A 20,483-nucleotide genomic window follows, 5' to 3' on the forward strand; every position below is an offset into this window, starting at 1 on the left:
TTTTTATAAGTCTTGCACCTTTTGAGTTTTCTCAAATGACAACACTTCCTAAATTGTAATTAGAGTAAAGTTTAAGTAACATTTCTACCTCCGAAGGGAAAAGGTCATATGACGTCACTTCCTATCATGTCATTAGAGATCAAGGTTGTTGCAGGGATTTTGTGTAGGCACAGAACTATGCTTGGGACCATAGAACCTTAGAAAGCAGGGACTGAGTTATCCTACCACTTTAGTAACCATGTGCCCGGGACCGACTAGCTATAGTGTCTCACTTGTCCTCCTACTCACTCAGTTTAGATTAGACACACCAGAACACAACACTCCCAACCCTCTCAGGAATCGCGATTATAGGACACACCCTTTCGCTCTTACACTCGTACTACTCCACAATAAGGTCTGACAGAGACACGAGAAAAGTTTAAAATGCTTAGTTTAACTAAAATGCTCTAGTATACAGTATACGTGCCATAATAAGTAAGAAAATGCCTAACAATAATACAGTCAGCATAGTAGTCCATAAATCATAAAAGGTGCTATCATTATATAAGACGGGGCAGCCTAAACCCCCTCACCTTCTACACAAGCAAAATGATTATATATCAGAAGATTTCTGTGTGTTGGCAGCAGACCCTGTACCTTGGCATACACAGATGAAAGTTCTACGTCTGAGGTGCTGTTACGATCTCTTCCTTGGAAAGGTCCCTCTCCAAGTGTGTTTTTACCCAATCTGTGCATAGTTATATGACAAAAGTATGTGTTCCCAAACAACAGCTGCTTTTGTGTGTTTTGTCAAGGTGCTAGGGCCTGACCAGAACAAAATAACAAGGGGCTTTGTTGTTTGACCTTGTCTATGGTGTTCAGACTAAATCCCAGGAAAGAACAGAACTCAAAAACAACAGCAGGTTCGGTGTGAAAGTTCAGTGTGGCCCAAAACAAAATATGTTTGCGTAGTAACGTGCGCAAAGCAGAGGGCGGAATGCAACTTGCTCATACTAAGAGGGAAAAGAATAATGGGCCTGCACGGAACATATGTTTATGTTTATGTTTGCGGATTTCTAGAGCGCATGGCTGCCCGTGAGCGTCCCAGCGCTAATGATAGAATGGATAAGAACAGGTGAGGGGAATTTAGGGAAACAGCCAGGTCTTCAGAAGCCTGCGAAAGGAAAGAATATTGGGCTGGGACCGAATGTCCAGTGGGAGTGCGTTCCAGAGTCTGGAGGCATTATACGAAAAAAGGCGTCCTCCTGACCGGGCCCTCTTGATCCTGGGTATTGTAGTCAGATGAAGATGCGTGGATCGAAGGGTTCTGCTGGTTTTGTGTGGAATGATAAGATCCAGGGCCGGACTGGGAACTGAAAGCAGCCCTGGCAAATTTCTGCAGACCAGCCCCCGGGTGGCGCATAGCGAGCGAGCGCAGCGAGCGAGCCCGACCCCTACTAGGGGGGTTTGGGGGGGTTCTCCCCCCGAGAAAATTTTGGAAAACGACAGACCAAAATGGTGAATTTTACAGCACTTTTTTCATTATATATTCAATTGTATCAACTTTCAAAGCACAGTAAATAGTAGATGATGACCTTAAAGAGCACCAGGTTACCCACCCAGTCATATGTACCCATAGACATTCTTTCAGAGAGCACCAAAAATAGACACAAGTAGTGAATCAGAGAGAACAAAGTAAAAGTGAGACCAGCCCCCCACATGGTGTGTAGTGAGCAAGCGCAGTCAGCAACCAGTACTAGGGGGAGGTTAGGGGGTTGAACTTGTCCCCCCCAAGAAAATTTGAGAGACAGAAAGGCCAAAATAAAGCATTTTCCATTACATATTAGATTATATTACCTTTTAAAGCATAGTAACTTGTCACTCATGTTGTCACACATGAGCACACAGGCCACTGACTGATGCCAGAATACTGTGGAAATGTCACACATAAGCACCTAGGCACTGACCCAGGCCTGGTCACACCACCAGGCCAGTAAGCATGCAAACGCCACACATAAGCACCCAGGCCAGTAAGCATGGCAATGTCGCACATGAGCCACCAGCTCCAGGTCACTGAGGCCAGAAACTATGGAAATAGCACAAATAATTAAGCACCCAGGCCAGAAAGCATGGAAACGCAAAACACATAAGCACCCAGGCTGATAGAAGGCATGGAAATGTCTCAAATGGCCCCCTGGCCAGAAAGCATGAACAATTAACACAAAGGCCCTGGCCTTGACATGACACATCTTTAAATAGCCTACTTAAGTGGGTGTCACAATAAGTGTTGCAGGCCTACTAGCAGCATTTAATGTACAGTCCCTGGGTACATGTAGAACCACATTTCTAGGGACTTACAAGTAAATTAAAATTGCCAATTCGGTGTAAGCCAATTTTACCATGTTTGAAAGGAAAGAGCGCAAGCACTTTAGCACTGGTTAGTGGTGGTAAAGTGCACTGAGCCCTAAGAGCCAACAAAAATTGCCTTTTTGATGTAATGAGAGGCCAACAGGCACTTATCTAACCTTTTCTGAGCAGTCATTATGAACAATATGTATCTAAAAAAACATTTTGCATGTGCTAATGGCGCTGGGACTTTTTCTGTAGCTAGGCCTTAACAAGAGTGCTTTAATTGTGCAGGGACTACCAGGTGCTTGCTGCCTGCACTTTAATTATGAAGGAATAGTACAGGCACTTCTCTGCACTGCCCCCAATTCTTTTAATGGAAGAGTACCAGCACATCTCAGCAGCAAACAGGCAGTCTGAGACGAGGAGTACCTACGGTTCTATATTTCCATTTTGAGCACTAGTATACACTCTCCCTTTGATGCAAGCTAATTTGGATGTTGCAATATTTTAAGGCATTTCCTTCAACCAACCTCACCTCATCACACTAAGGGTGTGAGTTTGCTTGTACACTGACTCACTGGAGAAACCTCTCACCACATGATGCATGGAAGGGACCTCGGTTACTATAGACGGGCGATAACCACTAACTTGCAACAGCGCATCCCTCCTTGTCTCTGTGCAGTTTAGGACACTCCTTACCCAATGATCCTTCCTCATTTCTTATCCACGATATCTAACACCCGCCCTCTGCAGAGCCACATCCCTCTTCAAACCAGCAAGTATAGCGTTACCTACATCATGTTATGCAAACTTACTAGCACATTCACAGGGAAGCCACATGGTGTGGGGTTGTTCCCCTTAGCAACAGCAACTCATTGGTCCTGTGGGGGTTGAAGCCGGCAGTCTGATGGTGGGGAGCTTGCTCATGGTTCTGCAACAGAGCATCCGCACACAACAGCAGAGCACAGCTTGGACTGGGCTAACTGTAGGGCAAAAGTGCACCATCGGCCGAGGGGCATGACTTTCCACCACCATGCCATCCGCCAACGGAATGCACATTTGCTTTAGGTCCGGGCGTGGCGTACACACGCCAACAACTCTTCTCATTACTTCTGTAAGATTGACCGCATCGACATCAGTGACACAAAACTGGACTATAAGGCCACCACCCCCTTTAGACTGAGATTGTTGAAAGAGCAGAGGGACACGGGATACAGACGCTAGTACCATGGGCTCGTAATGGCCATACACAAGCTCAGACTTCCAGACTGCACCGTGGTCCTTTGAGTACTTGGTGTATGATATAGTAAGTCTGGTCAGTCGATCCCTAGGAGACAGGTGTAGGTTCAAAGTTGGCTAATTTATTGTTCAGTATTCATTTTCTGTTCCCAGTGTTTCCTTGGTACTGTTTGTAGGGATCTTCCTCGGTGTGGGAGAGTGGAAGTCAGTAGATTGCATTTATTTATTTATTTATGCATTTCAACCCTCAGGAACAACTTTCATGGATCTCCTTGAAAACGAGGGAGGTCCTAAATAATGGGGTGGTACACAAACAGTCAATATGGCACCATAGACTAAAAGCAGAGGGCTGCCTGTGAAGATCGGCGAGGAGATAAGGATTTATACACTTGAAGGAAACATTGTTCAGTTGGAAGGCTATGATACAGGGCGTGTGAAAAATAATCACAAGTAGTAGCACTCGGTGGTACAAAATACATGTGCCAATGTTAAAATCTTACCTATAGGTGTAAAAATGACCCTACAGCCTTCTGAAGAGGAACAGACAGGTAGAAGGTTACACAACGGTGCTAAATGGCTGCTATAATGATTTAACAGTTGAAGTCAAGCATCTGGCGTCCCTTGTTAAATGCTGGTACCACAGTCTGTGGAGCACATGTGAGGCGCTGGGAGGATTAAGTCATACCGTGCAATAAGCAGAGTGAATCTGCTTGTGTGCAGGGCCGGGCAGTAGTCTCTGGTGAGGTCTCAAGTTAATCGTAGTGTGTCCAGATAGAGAGGGTGCCAGGATTTTGAAGGCAATTGTTGGTCCCAGAATGGGACGCCGGGGCTAGACGAGGCCTAAGATTTTCTGCAGAGGCACGAGACCGGGGCACAAGGGTCAGTTCGGGCCCAGGCCCATACAAAGTAGTGCGTGCGAGGTGCAGGGATATCCACACGTCTGTGCTCGGAGTCTGAACCAGGGGCAGTTGCGGTATGCAGGGCAATGCTCTAACTGGCATGAAAGACTAGAGGGCAGCCCAGAGCAGCTTGACCTGACATGCACCTGCAAGCAGCACACCCAATAATGGCTCATTGAGGCCCAACACGATTGTGAGAGATCCGGGGGCCAGCTCGGCCCTATGTCTCTCAACCAGTGAAACGACCAGAGAAGCCAAACACATCTGGAGCACCACTCTGCTCCACTCACCCAACTCTCCCAGCATTGAGAGTCCCACACTCACAGGTGGACATGCACGCATCATGGAAACAGGTACATGGGGCAAACGTTGAACCTTCGACTTCGAGCAAATAAACTTCCTGTGTGACAATTATGAAAAGGAAAGAGCAAAGGTAAATGTTGTAATTTATTGTTTTAGTGAAGGAAGGAAGCTCTAAACATCCTTTGAAAGCCTATGACGTAGATAATGCTTGATGCTGAATGTATAATCTATCTTGCCTTGGAAAGCATAAGGGCTCGATAGACATAAGGGCGGCTAGAAAAGTAGTCCAAATAACGTTGCTTCTTAGAATCGTTAAACTTTTCACCGGGGGAACATCCAGAAAATCAAATTCTACATCTCCAGCCTTCTGTTTCTCAGGATTTCACCATATGAAACGCATTTAAGTTCCAATGAATCTTGCCGATATGTTCCTTCTGAACTGCATAAACAGCCTGGTTTGAAAATGATTTCCCATCGGCGTCCTGAATCAGAAATCACGCGACAGTCCCAACTTTGCCTCGAGCTGCATGGAGCGCTACAGCAACGGGACTGAGAACAGAGCTTATTTCTTTAGCTTTCTTTGATGACAAGTGAAGGACAAGTGCCATTCTTAGAAATTATATATTTATATATTGCGCTGAGTAATTTTCCATGTAAATCGAATAACTTTTAATTGGTGAGGTCCAGCCATTCAGTATTGTTTCCTCTTATAACCATGACACAGGAGCCAGCATGTTATAGAAACGTGTTGAAAACAAATTCACCTGGCAGGATATTTGGTAGAAAATGTCAATAGACGTGTGCTCGCTCCGAGGCCAGTCATATAATATTGGTTTGTACAATGTGTTTCAGTACTCCAGTGCCAGTATCACGCTTTTTAAAAATGGAGCCTGGTGTTGAGTCTGCTCATGGGGGCCCCTTTTGTTATTTTGTTCGCCTATGGTGGTGCAGCATCATTTTCCTTTCTGTCATAAATCCAGGTGCCAACTTGTTGAGGGTGAGAAAATGTTTTCCAGCCCAATATATATTGAAATTCCTTGAATACAGAACTATTGGCTGATAAAAAAAGATTTTTTTCCGAATGTCATAGACAGTTCCTGTGGGATAAGGGGGATGTTAACACACATGTCACTAATCCAGTCTTTTTTTACAGTAAAGTGAATCCTTCATCATTGTTCGCAGCCCACCAAAGTGTTTCGGCAATAAAGTCTGCTAAAAATAGAATGTCCGAGTCCTTGATGTACCACAAGCAGCGGCGTAGCAATTGCCTCGCGGGCTCGAAAGCAAGGAATGGCCCCAGCCAGCAGCTGCCACCAAGTGGTTAGAAAAATACAGCCATCTTTGGGGTGCAGAGAAAACATACGATTCTACAACGCCACCTACAGTCCCAGCCCTGCACAATACAACCTCCCACTGACCCACTTCAATTCGACACACCACCTACTGATCCAGCCAGCACAATACCGTCTCCTGCTGACCGACTCCAATTCCACACACCACCTACTGTCCCAGCCCCACACAATACCACCTCCCGCTGACCGACTCCAATTCCACAGCACCACCTAGTATCCCAGCCCTGCACAATTCCATCTCCCGCTGACCCAATCCACCCAATTCTAAACTGAAATGTTTCATTATGAAACTGTGCAAGACAACTATTTAGGCACTGGCCAGTAAGCACATGCCTAAAAGATGTTATTACTAAAAACCCATATGTAATGAGAATCCTCTTCAAAGGCCACTGAGGAGAGTGGGTGTGTGAGGGCCCTTCCGGGTCCAAGGCATTCCTGTGCATGCTGGTACTTGTATTAGCATTTTTCCTAGTCTGACATCGGGACTACAAGTCCCAGAATGCAGAGGGAAATATGGCCTTGTACTATGCATGTGACAAGTAGGCTTTAAATGTCCCCTTACAAAATCCCATGGTGCTGGATTCTGAGATAGCTTGCCAGCAGTTTGAGGTGACTATTTTCTCCTTTGTCGTTGACGTTTATTGTCTAGCGACAACCCTCACTGCATCGTTCACACTCTCATGAGGCATTTTTCACTGTCTCTTTGATTCGCTCATTTGGCGGGACTTTGTCCACCATCATTCTTCTGCTCTTCTGGTCACTATTGTTCTTCTTGCTGGCAGTCATGATTCGTTTCTATTCTGAAGGCATCTCCCTTCCTTTTGTGTGTCATAGCAAAAAGTGCCATTCTAAGGTTGTCAAAAACTGTTAATTAATGAATAGCTGATATTCAAATGTCATTAGTTAAAATCGCCAAGAATGCATCCAAACGATCGTTGGCTCAGACGGCCATGTTGCTATTCGACAAAGTGGCCGCCACATCTGCATCACAGGGCATTAGGAAAGCTTATGTCACATTAGTCCAGCTGTCCTGTCCTATTCTCTTCTATAGTGTGGGATATGACATTACAGAAATATTCTAAATGTCAATACTTCATACTATATAATGATATATGAAAAATAATCCACTGTTTAGCTTTCTTCTGTGCCTAAACTGTTTCCTTGAAATGATGAGGTGAATTACGTATCCTTCCATTCAGGGTCTGGCTCACAAACTTTTTGTGTAACAAAGAGGTATTTGGGTGCGCCAAAAAGCTGTTTCCACTCTTAAGTCCAAATCCCTAGTCATGAAGTTCGTTATTTTAAATTGGACGGCATAATGCACTCACGATGGTAAGAAATCCAACTTGCCTGGTGCATTTTTCAGTCCATCGCAAGGTAGACGGAGGCAGTCATAACCAGGAGTAATAGACTCCTCACACGCCTGAATCCCGGTGCCACTGCTCCTGCTGCACTCATGAAAGCTGTGGCCTTGTATACATTAATACTAAGGCCCTGATTACAAGTCTGACAGACAGATATTCCCTGGAGCATTATCACTCTGTCTTTTCATAACTGGCCAGGTTTTCCAGTTCTCAGATGTCTTGTGTGCGGGAAAAGGAGACCTGATGAAAATCCAGCAGGTAAAATCACACGAGCCTCAGACTGTAGACGGCCCCGGTTTCACCCTCTCCTACATCACAGTGAGCACTTCCACCCCCCTCCCACGCCTCTCTATTCCACTGCCTATAGCTTTGCTTTACCACCTTCATTTTCGGCCCTTTTAAAAAAAAAAAATCTTTTAGAAGTGCATTTCACTTGCGCAGTATTTACTTGCACCCTTCCTGCTCATTCCAGCTCCCATTTAGCTATCTGAGACAAAAGGAAAGGAAGTGGCATCACGTCAGTTTCATGCTTCTGTTCATGCTCTGTTACAAGCAAGCTTTTTTGATCTTGCACGCATTTGGTGGTGTGATGCAGCCTTGTCCGCTGCTGCATGTAGCTCTATTGCTTGTGTGTTTTGCAATCAGGCATAATGGGTACATAATAAAACTGCATGCTTTGAGAGTGAAACAGTGGCATAAGGAGTCGCATGCATATAATCAGTGCTTTAAATGGGCGGGTACTGAGTACCAGCACTTCTTCATTTTCTCCCCTTGAGTACCGGCACTTTGTTCTAGAAGATAGAGAGTACCGGTACTCATGGAGATCTGACTTTATCCGAGGCAGCGCACTCCCTTTATCCCTCAAGTTATACTACGGCAGCACCTTTCAAGCACTGCACGGAATCAATCAATGGAGCTCGTCACCAGGACCCAGCCCTGCTTTGTAAATCAGAGCAGGGGTCTGTCTGTACATTACAGGAGGAGAAAGTGATATGTGTGCAGGTTACAAAAGCATACAAAGTACAAGTAGAGGTATAGTACTGCAATAAATGGCAGACTCCAGCACAAGAACAAACGTTACATGAAGCAATGGTGGCACTTGCGCAAGTATCTAAAGCAAACAAAATGTAAGAGGTAGCAAACAGTATGTTACAAAAGAAAAGTGACGTGTGCATGTTACAAAAGAGTACCAGTACTGGACAGATGGCTCAGTGGGCTGTAGGCCACCGGTTCGATTTAAGGCAGGCTGAAGCAGCATGTAATCCTTAGGCGGTTGATAAAATACATGCAGATTTCGTGCATACAACCTTCGCACGGTCAAAAGGTTAACCCTGCCCCTTGTTCCCCCTTAGCCCCGCCCTAAACTCCGCCCACTGCTCTTTTGGTGAGTACCTGCACTTATTTTTTTCCATTTAAAGGACTGCATATAATGAAAGAGAAAAGGCCAGCCTTGAACAACAGATATTTTGCAGCATGCACATACAAGCTACTCCAACCCATAGGCATATAGCTTAAAATGCATGCACCCACAACAGAGGTAAAATATTACAAGCTGCAATTAAAAAAAGCATTTGCAAAGCAATAGGTCTTGCATTACTGAAAGTTTCAGCTATTGGCATTGCAATTAATAATGGAGCACCAATAGCTCAACGTTTCAGCAATGCAGACCTACTGCATTGCATATGCTTGTTTATTTAAGCAATTATTTTTTGTGTGTAATATAATCCTGTGGGAGGCTTATCCCAGTTAAAAAAAGTGTCTCCCAGGAACTGTTAGAGTGATGTGTGCTACAGTCATGAGAAACGTTATGCTTGAGTAAGAAAAGGCAGATGTCTTACGAGAATTATGTACAGAAGCCTTGCCCTCTTATAGTTTTCACGCAAGATACTGTCCAAGCACATTTTGTCTAATAAGCATAATTCCACTCTTTTTCATGAACATTATGCGCCCTTTGCACTGGGAAAGCTCCATAGGAACTGCTCTCAACCCTCATTCTAGGGAGTTTTGACAGGCCAATGACCCGGGGTTAAATAAAATTGATGTCTCTCAAAGACAGTCTTCAAAATGACTACATAGCAGCATGAGACAGGTGGGGTGGATCTAGTGCATTTTTCTTGTTAAGTGGGGGTGTTATTCGAGTCTCGTGAAGGCTTGACTGGGGGAGTTAGGAGAGCCACAAGCACGCAAGGGAAGTGACAGGGGCTTTTCGGTGCTAAGTAAGGTCGCAAGCCCCTGTCCCCGTCCACACCCAGCTTGCACGGCCGGCCCTGAGAGGCGCAACTTACTTTGTGAGGGTCTGGTGTGCTTCTAAAGCTGCTGAGGAGCAACTCCAGTGGCCGCCGCCGGTCAGGACCCTCAAGTGTTTGACGGAGATAAATACCCACGGCACAGAACTCTGTTGCGGCGCCGCTCCCATGATTAATCCCGCTGTTGCGCGCGTAGGGTAAAAAGCGCGGTGGCTGTGTTTGGGAGCTCAGAAAGACGTGCGATTGCGCATGCGTGGTGAAATACGCATACGCCTAATGCGTGAAACTTGGCAAGACTGTGTATTTCGTTTTTGGATCCATTTCACAGAGAAGCAAAAACAACGAAAGGAGGAAAAAGAACGTAATGCCTGGCTGTTCGTAATGACTCATGACTGTCTCTTTCTGACTCATGATGGGATCGGTTCCAAACGGCCAAATCGGCCCCAGCAATAGAACCGGCCCCCTCTCACAAAACCGGCCCCCACCCCCCTCCAGCCTACCGGGGGATTGCCCGGTGCCCGACCTTACCAGTCCGGGCCTGATAAGATCTTTTAGAATAGGAGGGGCTTTGCCATGCAAGATTTTATGGGTGATACACAGGGCCTTGAAGTGTGCCCTTTCGAGTATGACAAGGTGTGTGTGATGTCACATCCATTACTCAAGGGATTTGGGGACTCATCCTCCGTGTAAATGTGGGTTTGCTCTAGGTACTGGTAGCCTTTCAGTCACAGCTTGGAAAAACCCTTTGTGAACTGGCTCAAAGCCTTCCTTTTGCAGCCGTTCTACGAAGACATCTTGACACTCACACAGTACTGACTGCAGGGAAATAATGTTAGTTAATGCCCCATCTCAAGCTCTGTGATTGATTTGTAATCTCCAGCTTCTTCCAGCATGATGATGACTAAATTTCTTTGGAACACAAATAACTGAGTCTTAAGTCTTAAACTTGTGTTAGGCATTTAGATTGCTAAATGTCCCAAATAATTCCTCACAAGCAATGCTTTTTTTGTTCCAGGTCAGGAGGATTATGATAGACTGCGCCCGCTTTCATATCAGTGTGCAAACATAGTATTAATTTGCTACGACGTCATGAATCCTACAAGCTTCGACAATGTGTTAATAAAGGTAAGGTGCAAATTCAGTTTGTAGTATTCTTTAAAAATGTATACCACAATTGTCATTATACAATTGGTGGCCAGCTACTCTTACATGTTAACATAATCCCAAAAACGTGACGTCACAATTCTTCATCTCTTTGTATGGTGAAGTGTGTTCAAGCCTCATGGATTTGAGGATTATGTATTTATCCATTTGTTAATCCGCTCTCTCCTCACACACAACATATTTGATGTATACTGACTTCCCTATGTTTTATCTATTTTTTTTTGTAGTAAAACCACACTAACTGAATTGTTTCTAGCACAGCCCTCAGGAGGCAGCAGAGACCAGAGATATGTAGATAGATGGTCATAGAGAGAGATTAGGGGATAGCAGAAAATCAATAACCAAGGCCCGTAACTGAATGACAAGGGAAGCTGCACGCCTGATCCAGGGCCTGTTTGGTTACCACCTTACTGAGAAAAAATTACCACGTGTGTGTGTTTTGGGATTCTTGGAGGCCGGAAGCTGATATAACCTTAGAGCCCGACATAGCGGGCCCTACTAACCATTAAAGGCCCAGTCTAGTGTTAAAGGCCTGAGCCGAAGGCGAGGATCTTTAACAAGGGAATGGGCCTTCAATGGCCAGTAGAGCCCGCTAGGATGGGCTCTAAGGGCCAGATGTACGACTGATTTTTGCATGCGTAAATGGGTTTTAGACCTGTTTTCACATGCAAAAATCCTGTGGGCCAAGTCGTAAAATAATGTTTAGCGGCTCACTATTAGGAAGGGGCGTTCCCTTCCTAATAGCGACCCCAACAGCTATGTAAGAATGTTTTTGTGGTCGCAAAACACTTGCAGTTTACCACCATTCTCAGAAGGGTGGTAAAGCACTCACAAATAGGAAGGGGTCCCTAGGGGACCCCTTCCCCTTTGGGAATACATACACAAACATTTCTTAAGGGCAGGCAGTAGTCCCATGGACCACTGCCTGCCCTTAAAACATGAAACTGAAAAGTTAAATATTTTTTTTAATGCATCCCGTTTTCCTTTAAGGAAAACGGGCTGCATTAAAAAACTGCTTTATTTAAAAGCAGTCCCAGACATGTATGTCTGCTGACCCCAGCAGGCCACCATCCCTGGGAGTGCCCGCCATTCCCAATGGGGTCGCAAATTGCGACAGTCTCATTAATATTCATGAGGCATGCAATTTGCGACCCTATTGGGAATCGCTAACGGTGTCTCAGACACTGTTGCACATTGGAAATCGCCACTCGCAAATTGCGAGTCGCAATTTCCAGTGGTCGTACATCTAGCCCCAAGACTTTTAGAACATTCTACCCCTAGAGGGCAGAATGTTCTAATTTGTAAAATAAAGGCCTCTGGGAAACCGAGGGAGTAGAAATCCCCTCAGGCTCCATGCGGCCTTTTTTCACAGCAACAGCTGTGAACAAACATTGGAATGTTGACGCTCCTGGCTTCTACCGGCCATTAGAAGTCCAGAGTACTCCACTGTCCTTAGCGGTCAACATTCCAATGTTCTAATACTTGAATAGCAGTTTGTATAAAATCCTCTTTATTCCTTTTCACACAGCCTTCATGGTCGGGTTTTCTTTAAAATGATTGTAAATAGTCTGAGCAGCATTAAAATTATTTTGACATGTTTTCAACTTGAATTTATTGTTTTAAGTTTATATTTACATGTGGGAAATAATACCACATTTTAGATACTTTCCTGATTTTTTTTCCTGTCTTGATATGAAAATACTGCCCAGGCTGGTACAATACTGGTCAAGTGGCAACTCTATCCGGGGTTGATATATAGATTAAGGAGTTTGAGGGTGACCGCAAGAGAGGCATCTACGCATTAAATAAGGACTTCAATCCATTTTACTGTGCCTGCCACTGCCCCAAAAGTTATGTGTCAAAGTAACCAATCAGTAATAAGCTCCGCCCACTCAATTCTTGCTCAGACTGGAAAATTACAAGCCTGGCCATTGTCAGCCAGAGGGAGGGAACTGGAGGTGAAAAAATTCAAAAAGAGTGTGTAGAGCAAAGTATATGAGGAGGTGAGTTCACAGGTTCGGATCAGGAGAAAATGATAGGAAGAAAGTGGACACTAGTGGATGTATGTCTATGCTACCTTTCCCCACATAATTGTATTTCAATATGACGTTTACTTCTCCATGTTTGCATCATTCATTAGTATTTATTTATGGAGTTTTTTTCTATAGCACATAAGGCCCAGGAGCAACAAAGCTCTGTACAAAAAGTATGGTGCAGGACGGATTAAATATACAAGCCTTGAAGCGTAAAATAGAAAATTCAAGTTTCAAATATAAAAAAGAGGATCTACAATGCTGGATACGAAACTATTTACATGGATGATAAAGGTGCCATCAAACAGCGAGACCTTCTATGTACTGCATATACAGGGTGGTATGTGGATCGTGTGGAGTTCCGTGCACAATCCAAGATAGAAAGCTCCAAAACTGTTGCTACAAATTTCAAGCTTCAGGCTTCAAAGGAGAGAGGAGGGAAGGGAGGGAACGTCTGGAAGTTGTTAAAGCTATCGTCTGATTGCAAGGATTGAGGTAATGAAGCAAACAGCAGGTGGAATGGAATTTCAGACTTTAACCCCTTCGATGCTGATGACGGTCCCCAGCCGTCATGCATCACGTGTGCCAATGACGGCTGGGGGCCGTCATGAACCCGCCCACTTCAAAAAACACCGCACAGGCGCAGAATCCCGGCCGCACCCAAGGGGTTAAATGTCAGAGTTTCAAATCGAGCAGATGGCTTGAGCTCCTGAAAACGTCACTTTCTTGGCAACACCATTGAAGTGATCAGAGATAATGTATGGATGTGTCTATGCACATCTGCCCTCAATGGGGAATCACTCCCAGCAGATAAGCAGAGGAGTGATATGGTAATAGGGGTGAGGTTCTGGGATGAGTCGGATGCTGCATGCATGGAGGCTTTGAGTGGAGCAAGGCGAATTGTACGAATGCTGCAGAACATGGAAATCCTGTTGTCTAGTCTGGAAAGTACCAAGGCCTGCGCTACTTCTTTGAGGAGAAGTTTTGATAAACAAAAACTTTAATCCTCCGTATGCTATCGGAGCCATGTTTGGCCATGTTAGTATTTTGTTTCTTAATGTTGAGTCGGATATTAAGCATGAAGCTCATCAATTTGGAACTTTCAATGACATTAGGAGTGCTGCTCTGTGCTATCAGTGGAATGCAACACGTTTTGAACTTGGGTGAAGAATGATTAGAGTCAAATATGTAGTGTACTTTTTGTATGTTACTGTTTATTTTATATTTGTGTTGTAAATGGAGGAAGCCCCCATATCTCAGACTCCATTCGAATAGTAATGCGATATAAACGCAAAGAGAAGTCAATTTGTGGAAGTAAAGATATGGGGTAGTAAAAGTGTCTAATCAAACAGGGCATGCCATGTTAGTACTCTGCCTCCCCAATCACTGTCGAATTGTGGTCCCTCCCTTTCTTTCAGGCAATTGTGCCTCTCTCATTGCTTGCTTTTTCCTTCAGATAATCGCAATAATTCTGATTCAAGAAGATTGACTTGATGGAAACTAAAGTATTTGTTTATATTACAATATAAATGTGCAAAAAATATTTGAAAGATAATTCCATTGTATATATTTTTTATAAGGACATAGTAAAAATAGCAATACATTTGCAACATAAAAAAGTTACTTTTAGCTCATTTTCTTCTGATCCAACCCATGCCAAACATCACCAGTTGTCGATAATCTTGACCCAGAAAGTGCACATCCTGGTGTGAGTCTAAGATTTAAATTACTTCTGATTTTTCAAATCACTATAATCTGAGTTTTAAATCCTGGAGCAGCCGAATGTTGTAGCCTAAGACATATAACTGCAGTAACTTTAATCCACTTTATGCTGTTTTGTGATCTGTCATGATTCCCCTGAAAGCAGTTCTTGAAATGTTTGTTTCCTGATTACGGGATTATGGTAGTTATTGCCACACTTGAACTGTGTTTTAACAATCATAGTAATAATAGGATTCATGCGCAAGTAGTGACATTTATTTAAACTGTTGTGACATTTTTTAAAGATACAGGATACTTCAGGGCCTCTGAGAACTAAACTCTTGATCTGCACTTTACTGAGCATTATGTGATTATAAATATGTTTTATATATATATTTACAGTTTTTTTAATTCCACTTGGAGTTTTACTTTAAACAAGTGTTATGTTTCTGTAACAATGAATTCAGAAAACTTTCCTTGACCAGCATTTTATTTTTAATTATTGGTTACACATAGTGCTGGAACAAGTGAGTAACATTTCTAAGGGACCTAGTTTAATAGATTAGTTACATTGAATTAGATATCCAGATTATTTCAGGAATAACCCAAAAAGGTGAGTCTTTTAATGTTTCCTAAAGCTGAGGAAAGAGAGTTGGCTTCTTAAATCAGGAGTGAGAGAGTACCAGAATTATGTACATTCTGTTATTAAGGGCCTGTAACCCAGAACTGTTTTTTATTTTGACACTGTAATGGTTTTGATTAATTTGACAAAACATTTACTTAGTCTCTCTTCAGTCCCAGAGGTTGTGCAAAGAGCAACCATCCCCTCTGCCTTTTTTCCAACAGATGTTTCCTCGGGTATGCTACCTAGCTGGAAATAAACACTGTGTAATTGAGGAGAAAGTTGATTGGAGGAGTAGTAGGAGTGGACAGACAACCCCTAACAGCTTATAGAGGCGGGGAAGAGTTGTGAGTTCTAGGAAAAACATCTCACCTGGGTGCAGTAATTCAGGCTCACCATACTCTTTTCCCTGCGCTGCTGGGGGCAAATTGGCGGCAATCTCCAATCTTGTCTTTTCTTGTGTAATTTCTGTGCTCAGGTACACTCAACGAGATGCTGATGCACATTCGAAAACCAGTAATATCATACGCCGTTGGTAATAATTGGTTGAAAGACTTGATTGTTGGTGGATCTTATTATGAACTGTTAAAACTAATCAAATTTGGTTATTAAAAAGGTAATTGGTTGAAAGAAAGTAGCGTTGCAGTGTGGCCTGTAAGGAAAGTGTTATGGGGTTGTGCGTGTCGACTAAAGAGGTCCTCTTATCCTGACATTAGTCTCTGCACTTAAACGAGTAGTGGAGCGAAAAGGAGTAAGGGATAGAATGAATGAGCTTTATGTTAGTAGGAGTAGTAGTAGTAACATTGCTTTATTTTGGTAACAAACCTTAACAAGCATTTACAATGCAATGGTCTCGGCATCGTTAAAGGTAGAGCTATTGGCATTGCTCATTACATTTTTTTTTCTTTAAATCATAAATAAACGGCATTGTCATTTACATTGCCAATAGCTTAATCGTTAAATAAATGGCATTGTCATTTACAATGGGCAACTGTAAGACTTTGTTTGTAATGTAAGCCATGCTTTCGCAGTACTGTTGAATTTTATTATCCTCGCCTTGTGCTATTTTTCAGCCGTATATAGCGTGAGTTTTGTGGAATTAAGCATAGTGTAACCTACCTTTGTGTTTTGGAACCTTGTGTAACAAGACATGTGTTCCGCTGTTCTTTGTTTTAGCTCCTGTGTGTCAGTGCACTGTGTAAGCGCACAAACATACCCTGCTCTCTCTGGAACAGTCACTCTGCACTCTGCCCTCAACACTCTGCCCTCAACAGCACTCTGCCCTCAACAGCACTCTTCCCTCAATAGCACTCGGCCCTCAACAGCACTCTGCCCTCAACAGCACTCTGCCCTCAACAGCACACAGCACTCTGCCCTCAACAGCACACAGCACTCTGCCCTCAACAGCACAAAGCACTCTGCCCTCAACAGCACAAAGCACTCTGCCCTCAACAGCACAAAGCACTCTGCCCTCAACAGCACAAAGCACTCAACAGCACACATCACTCAACAGCACAAAGCGCTCAACAGCACACAGCGCTCAACAGCACACAACCCTCAACAGCACACAGCCCTCAACAGCATACAGCCCTCAACAGCACACAGCCCTCAACAGCACTCTGCCCTCAACAGCACTCTGCCCTCAACAGCACTCTGCCCTCAACAGCACTCTGCCCTCAATAGCACTCAACAGCATTCTGCCCTCAACAGCATTCTGCCCTCAACAGCACTCTGCCCTCAACAGCACTCTGCCCTCCACAGAACTCTGCCCTCAACAGCACTCAACAGCACTCTGCACTCAACAGCACTCTGCACTCAACAGCACTCTGCACTCAACAGCACTCTCTGCACTCAACAGCACTCTGCACCCAACAGCACTCTGCACTCAACAGCATTCTGCACTCAACAGCATTCTGCACTCTGCACTCAACATCACTCTGTCATTCTGCACTCACACTTATCCTGCACTCACTCTGCACTCACTCTCACTCTGCAGCACTCACTCACACTCTGCAGCACTCACTCACACTCTGCAGCACTCACATTCTGCAGCACTCACCCACACTCTGCAGCACTCACTCACACTCTGCAGCACTCACTTACACTCTGCAGCACTCACTCACACTCTGCAGCACTCACTCACACTCTGCAGCACTCACTCACACTCTGCAGCACTCACTCACACTCTGCAGCACTAACTCAAACTCTGCAGCGCTAACTCAAAGTCAGCACTCTGCCCTCAACAGTACCCAGCACTCTGCCCTAAACAGCACTCTGCCCTCAACACAACTCTGCCTCAACAGCACTCTGAACTCAACAGCACACAGCACACAGCACTCTGCCCTCAACAGCACTCTGCCCTCAACAGCACTCTGCCCTCAACAGCACTCTGCACTCAACAGCACACAGCACTCTGCACTCAACAGCACACAGCACTCTGCACTCAACAGCACTCTGCCCTCAACAGCACTCTGCCCTCAACAACACTCTACCCTCAACAGCACTCTGCCCTCAACAACACTCTGCCCTCAACAGCACTCTGCACTCAACAGCACTCTGCCCTCAACAGCACTCTGCCCTCAACAGCACTCTGCACTCAACAGCAATCTGCACTCAACAGCACACATCACTCAACAGCACACATCACTCTGCACTCAACAGCACTCTGACTCACCAGCACTCTGCACTCAACAGCACAAGGCACTCTGCATTCAACAGCACACAATACTCAACAGCACTCTGCACTCAACAGCACACAGCACTCTGCACTCAACAGCCCCTAATGATTATAGAGTGGTCTGTGTTCCGGTTTGTAAGGAGGACACATGGGTTGGCGACAAAGGGTAAGAAGGAAAGGAAAGCAACTAAAGTGCCCAAACGCCTTGGATGGCATCCCTATGAGGCAACAGGGGCCTAGGAGAGGCTCTGTGGCACTGGCATAGGTACAGTGTACAGGGGCCACTTTTTACAGACGCCTCACCTTGAATCCACCTGGTACAGAGTTTGAGGAGGATAGCATAACCTCACAGCGATCACACAATGAGCCAATGGAGAGCCCAGGATTGAAACTGAACATGGGGCCAACACTGGGGTTTAAGATGCCAAGGAAACAAAGGCACAGGTGGGATTAAATGCACAGAATGCTCGTACATTTATTGTTTAAGCGCTGAGGTATTTCACAGGTACGGAGTAAGTGTTAGGAGGCGCAGGCAGGAAGGGTAGGGTTCACTTCATCCAGTGTGTTCTCTACTGTGTAACCCAGATACCAGGCTAGAGGTAATTTGTTAAAGCTTTTGCAATAAATTATGAAAAACTCACCTCTGAGAAGCCCTCAAGACGTATTCCAATAATTTTTTAAGTAACAACAATTTTTTTTTTCATTTGAAGCACTGATACCCAGTACATACCCAATACAGGAGATAACAACAATATTGAAGAAAAGTAAAGGACTGGGATGCGTACGTGCAGTAGGGACTAGCACAGAGTTCAGGTCTGGGAAGGTTACTGACGGAGGACGAGTGTCTGCTCACAGGTTGGAAGGCATGTGGGGCCCTTGGCTTTCTGTGGCTGAATACATGATTTTGTTTAGTTGTGTCTAAAGATGTGTTCCTGTCCGTAGAACCTCCCCCTGCACCCGAACAACGTGCACCGAATAAATTAGTATCTTGAAATAATATCACTGTAAGTTATCTCTGTGACACCCCCCATTTCTCACATATGGTCCTGTTTTAGATCTAAAATAGCCTTTTTTATGGATGTTGCGTCAAAGCAAACATATTTCTCTGCAAATTGTCTGTAATCGACACTCACACACCACTCAGAAAATTAAATCAAAGGAAAACGCAATTGAAAACAATCTGTTTAAAGAATTTTTCTGGGGCATCAGGGCAAGGTCTCTGCAGAACAAATCTGGGTGGAATCAGTGTGCTCAATATATAATTGTACTACTGTGACTGGTATGGTAGAATTGCTGCAGCTGATACAGTGGAATTCTTGATCCAGAGTTCGTCCGGCTTCTTGCCCCGTTCCCTTTTTCAGCAGTGTTTAAAAAGCTCCGTTTGTGCCCGCTGCCCGTGCCGGTTGGCAGAGGGCATCTAAATACCACGCCTACTTGCCTCTGGCAGATTTGCCGAGGGGGTTGTGTCTCCTCGCTTGTCACCTTTCAGCTGCCATTTGTTGGAGGGCTGCCCACCCAGCTGTGCCGAACGGGATCTGACAAATTAGGCTTGGAAGGAGCCACTCATAGACGGCTGGGGGCTGCTTGCTGCTGGGCGACAGGCACACTGGCTGCGTCGGTGGGGCCGTGCAGGAGGGACTAGCACAGAGTTCAGGTCTGGGAGGGTTAGTGACGGAGGACGAGTGTCTGCTTACAGGTTTAAAGGCGCGTGGGGTTCTCTGCTTTCTGTGGCTGAATTGCAAGATTTAACAAGCGATCCACAAAACCACATGCTCCAAATCACAGATGTCCGCTTAACATCAACAAGGGCCAGCAACCAAAGATTAGTTAATAGTCTTGCAATGCCCTTAGAGAGCACAGAACAATACAACGCACTGAGAAGGGGACACCTTTCCGCGGTCGGGCATTATTGGGGGGCTAGGGACCACTGCACGCGGTGGGGCCACCGGCTGGGCTGCAGCAGAGCAGCCTACCTGAACCTTACCAGCAGCAAAATGGCGGCCCCAAGCTTCCGAAATTTTTCGGATTCGGGGGCGTGTTTTGCTGTCCTGAGTGACGGACGACGTCACGAGCTAAAGAACAGCAAAATTTACGCCCCCGAATCCGAAAGAGACGGGCTTGTTTGGAGTGACTCCCTTCTCTTCCAATGGCTGGCCTCCGTTTAGGAAGCCAGCCAATGGAAGCGAATGGAGCAGAGAGGCGGGTTTAAACTGCCCTACTCCAAAACATAAGAACTCCAGACCGGAAGCTGCGCTTTGCGCAGCTTATAGGTCCCTCGACCTAAAAAGTACAAATCAGGAACTCATATAAACAAACAATATATGATCCTATTAACTAAAAACAATTACAATCCTTTAAAAATCACCCACATGGTTCCTTAGCATGTAATAATTAATTAAAAAAAATAATCAAATAAAAAATACAACCAAACATGCAGAACATCGATATTCATCAATAAAAATTCCAATATCACATTTTTATGTGAATCATAACAGAACCGCTTTTACGGATGATCATTGCAGGTGGAGAATACCTTAGAGGTTCATTCTTTTCTT

At 44.7% G+C, this 20,483-nt stretch overlaps 1 protein-coding gene across 1 annotated transcript in view; it reads left to right on the forward strand.

The window, feature by feature from the left end:
- Positions 1–20,483, forward strand: part of RHOF (ras homolog family member F, filopodia associated) — a 211,248-nt gene that overhangs the window by 131,575 nt on the left and 59,190 nt on the right. The window contains exon 3 of the mRNA XM_086942989.1: positions 10,747–10,856. Within this exon, the coding sequence (XP_086799115.1) occupies positions 10,747–10,856 (110 nt within the window). The remainder of the gene's footprint in view (positions 1–10,746; positions 10,857–20,483) is intronic.

The sequence above is a fragment of the Lissotriton vulgaris genome, chromosome 11, assembly GCF_964263255.1.
Source record: "Lissotriton vulgaris chromosome 11, aLisVul1.2, whole genome shotgun sequence".
NCBI lineage: Eukaryota > Metazoa > Chordata > Amphibia > Caudata > Salamandridae > Lissotriton > Lissotriton vulgaris.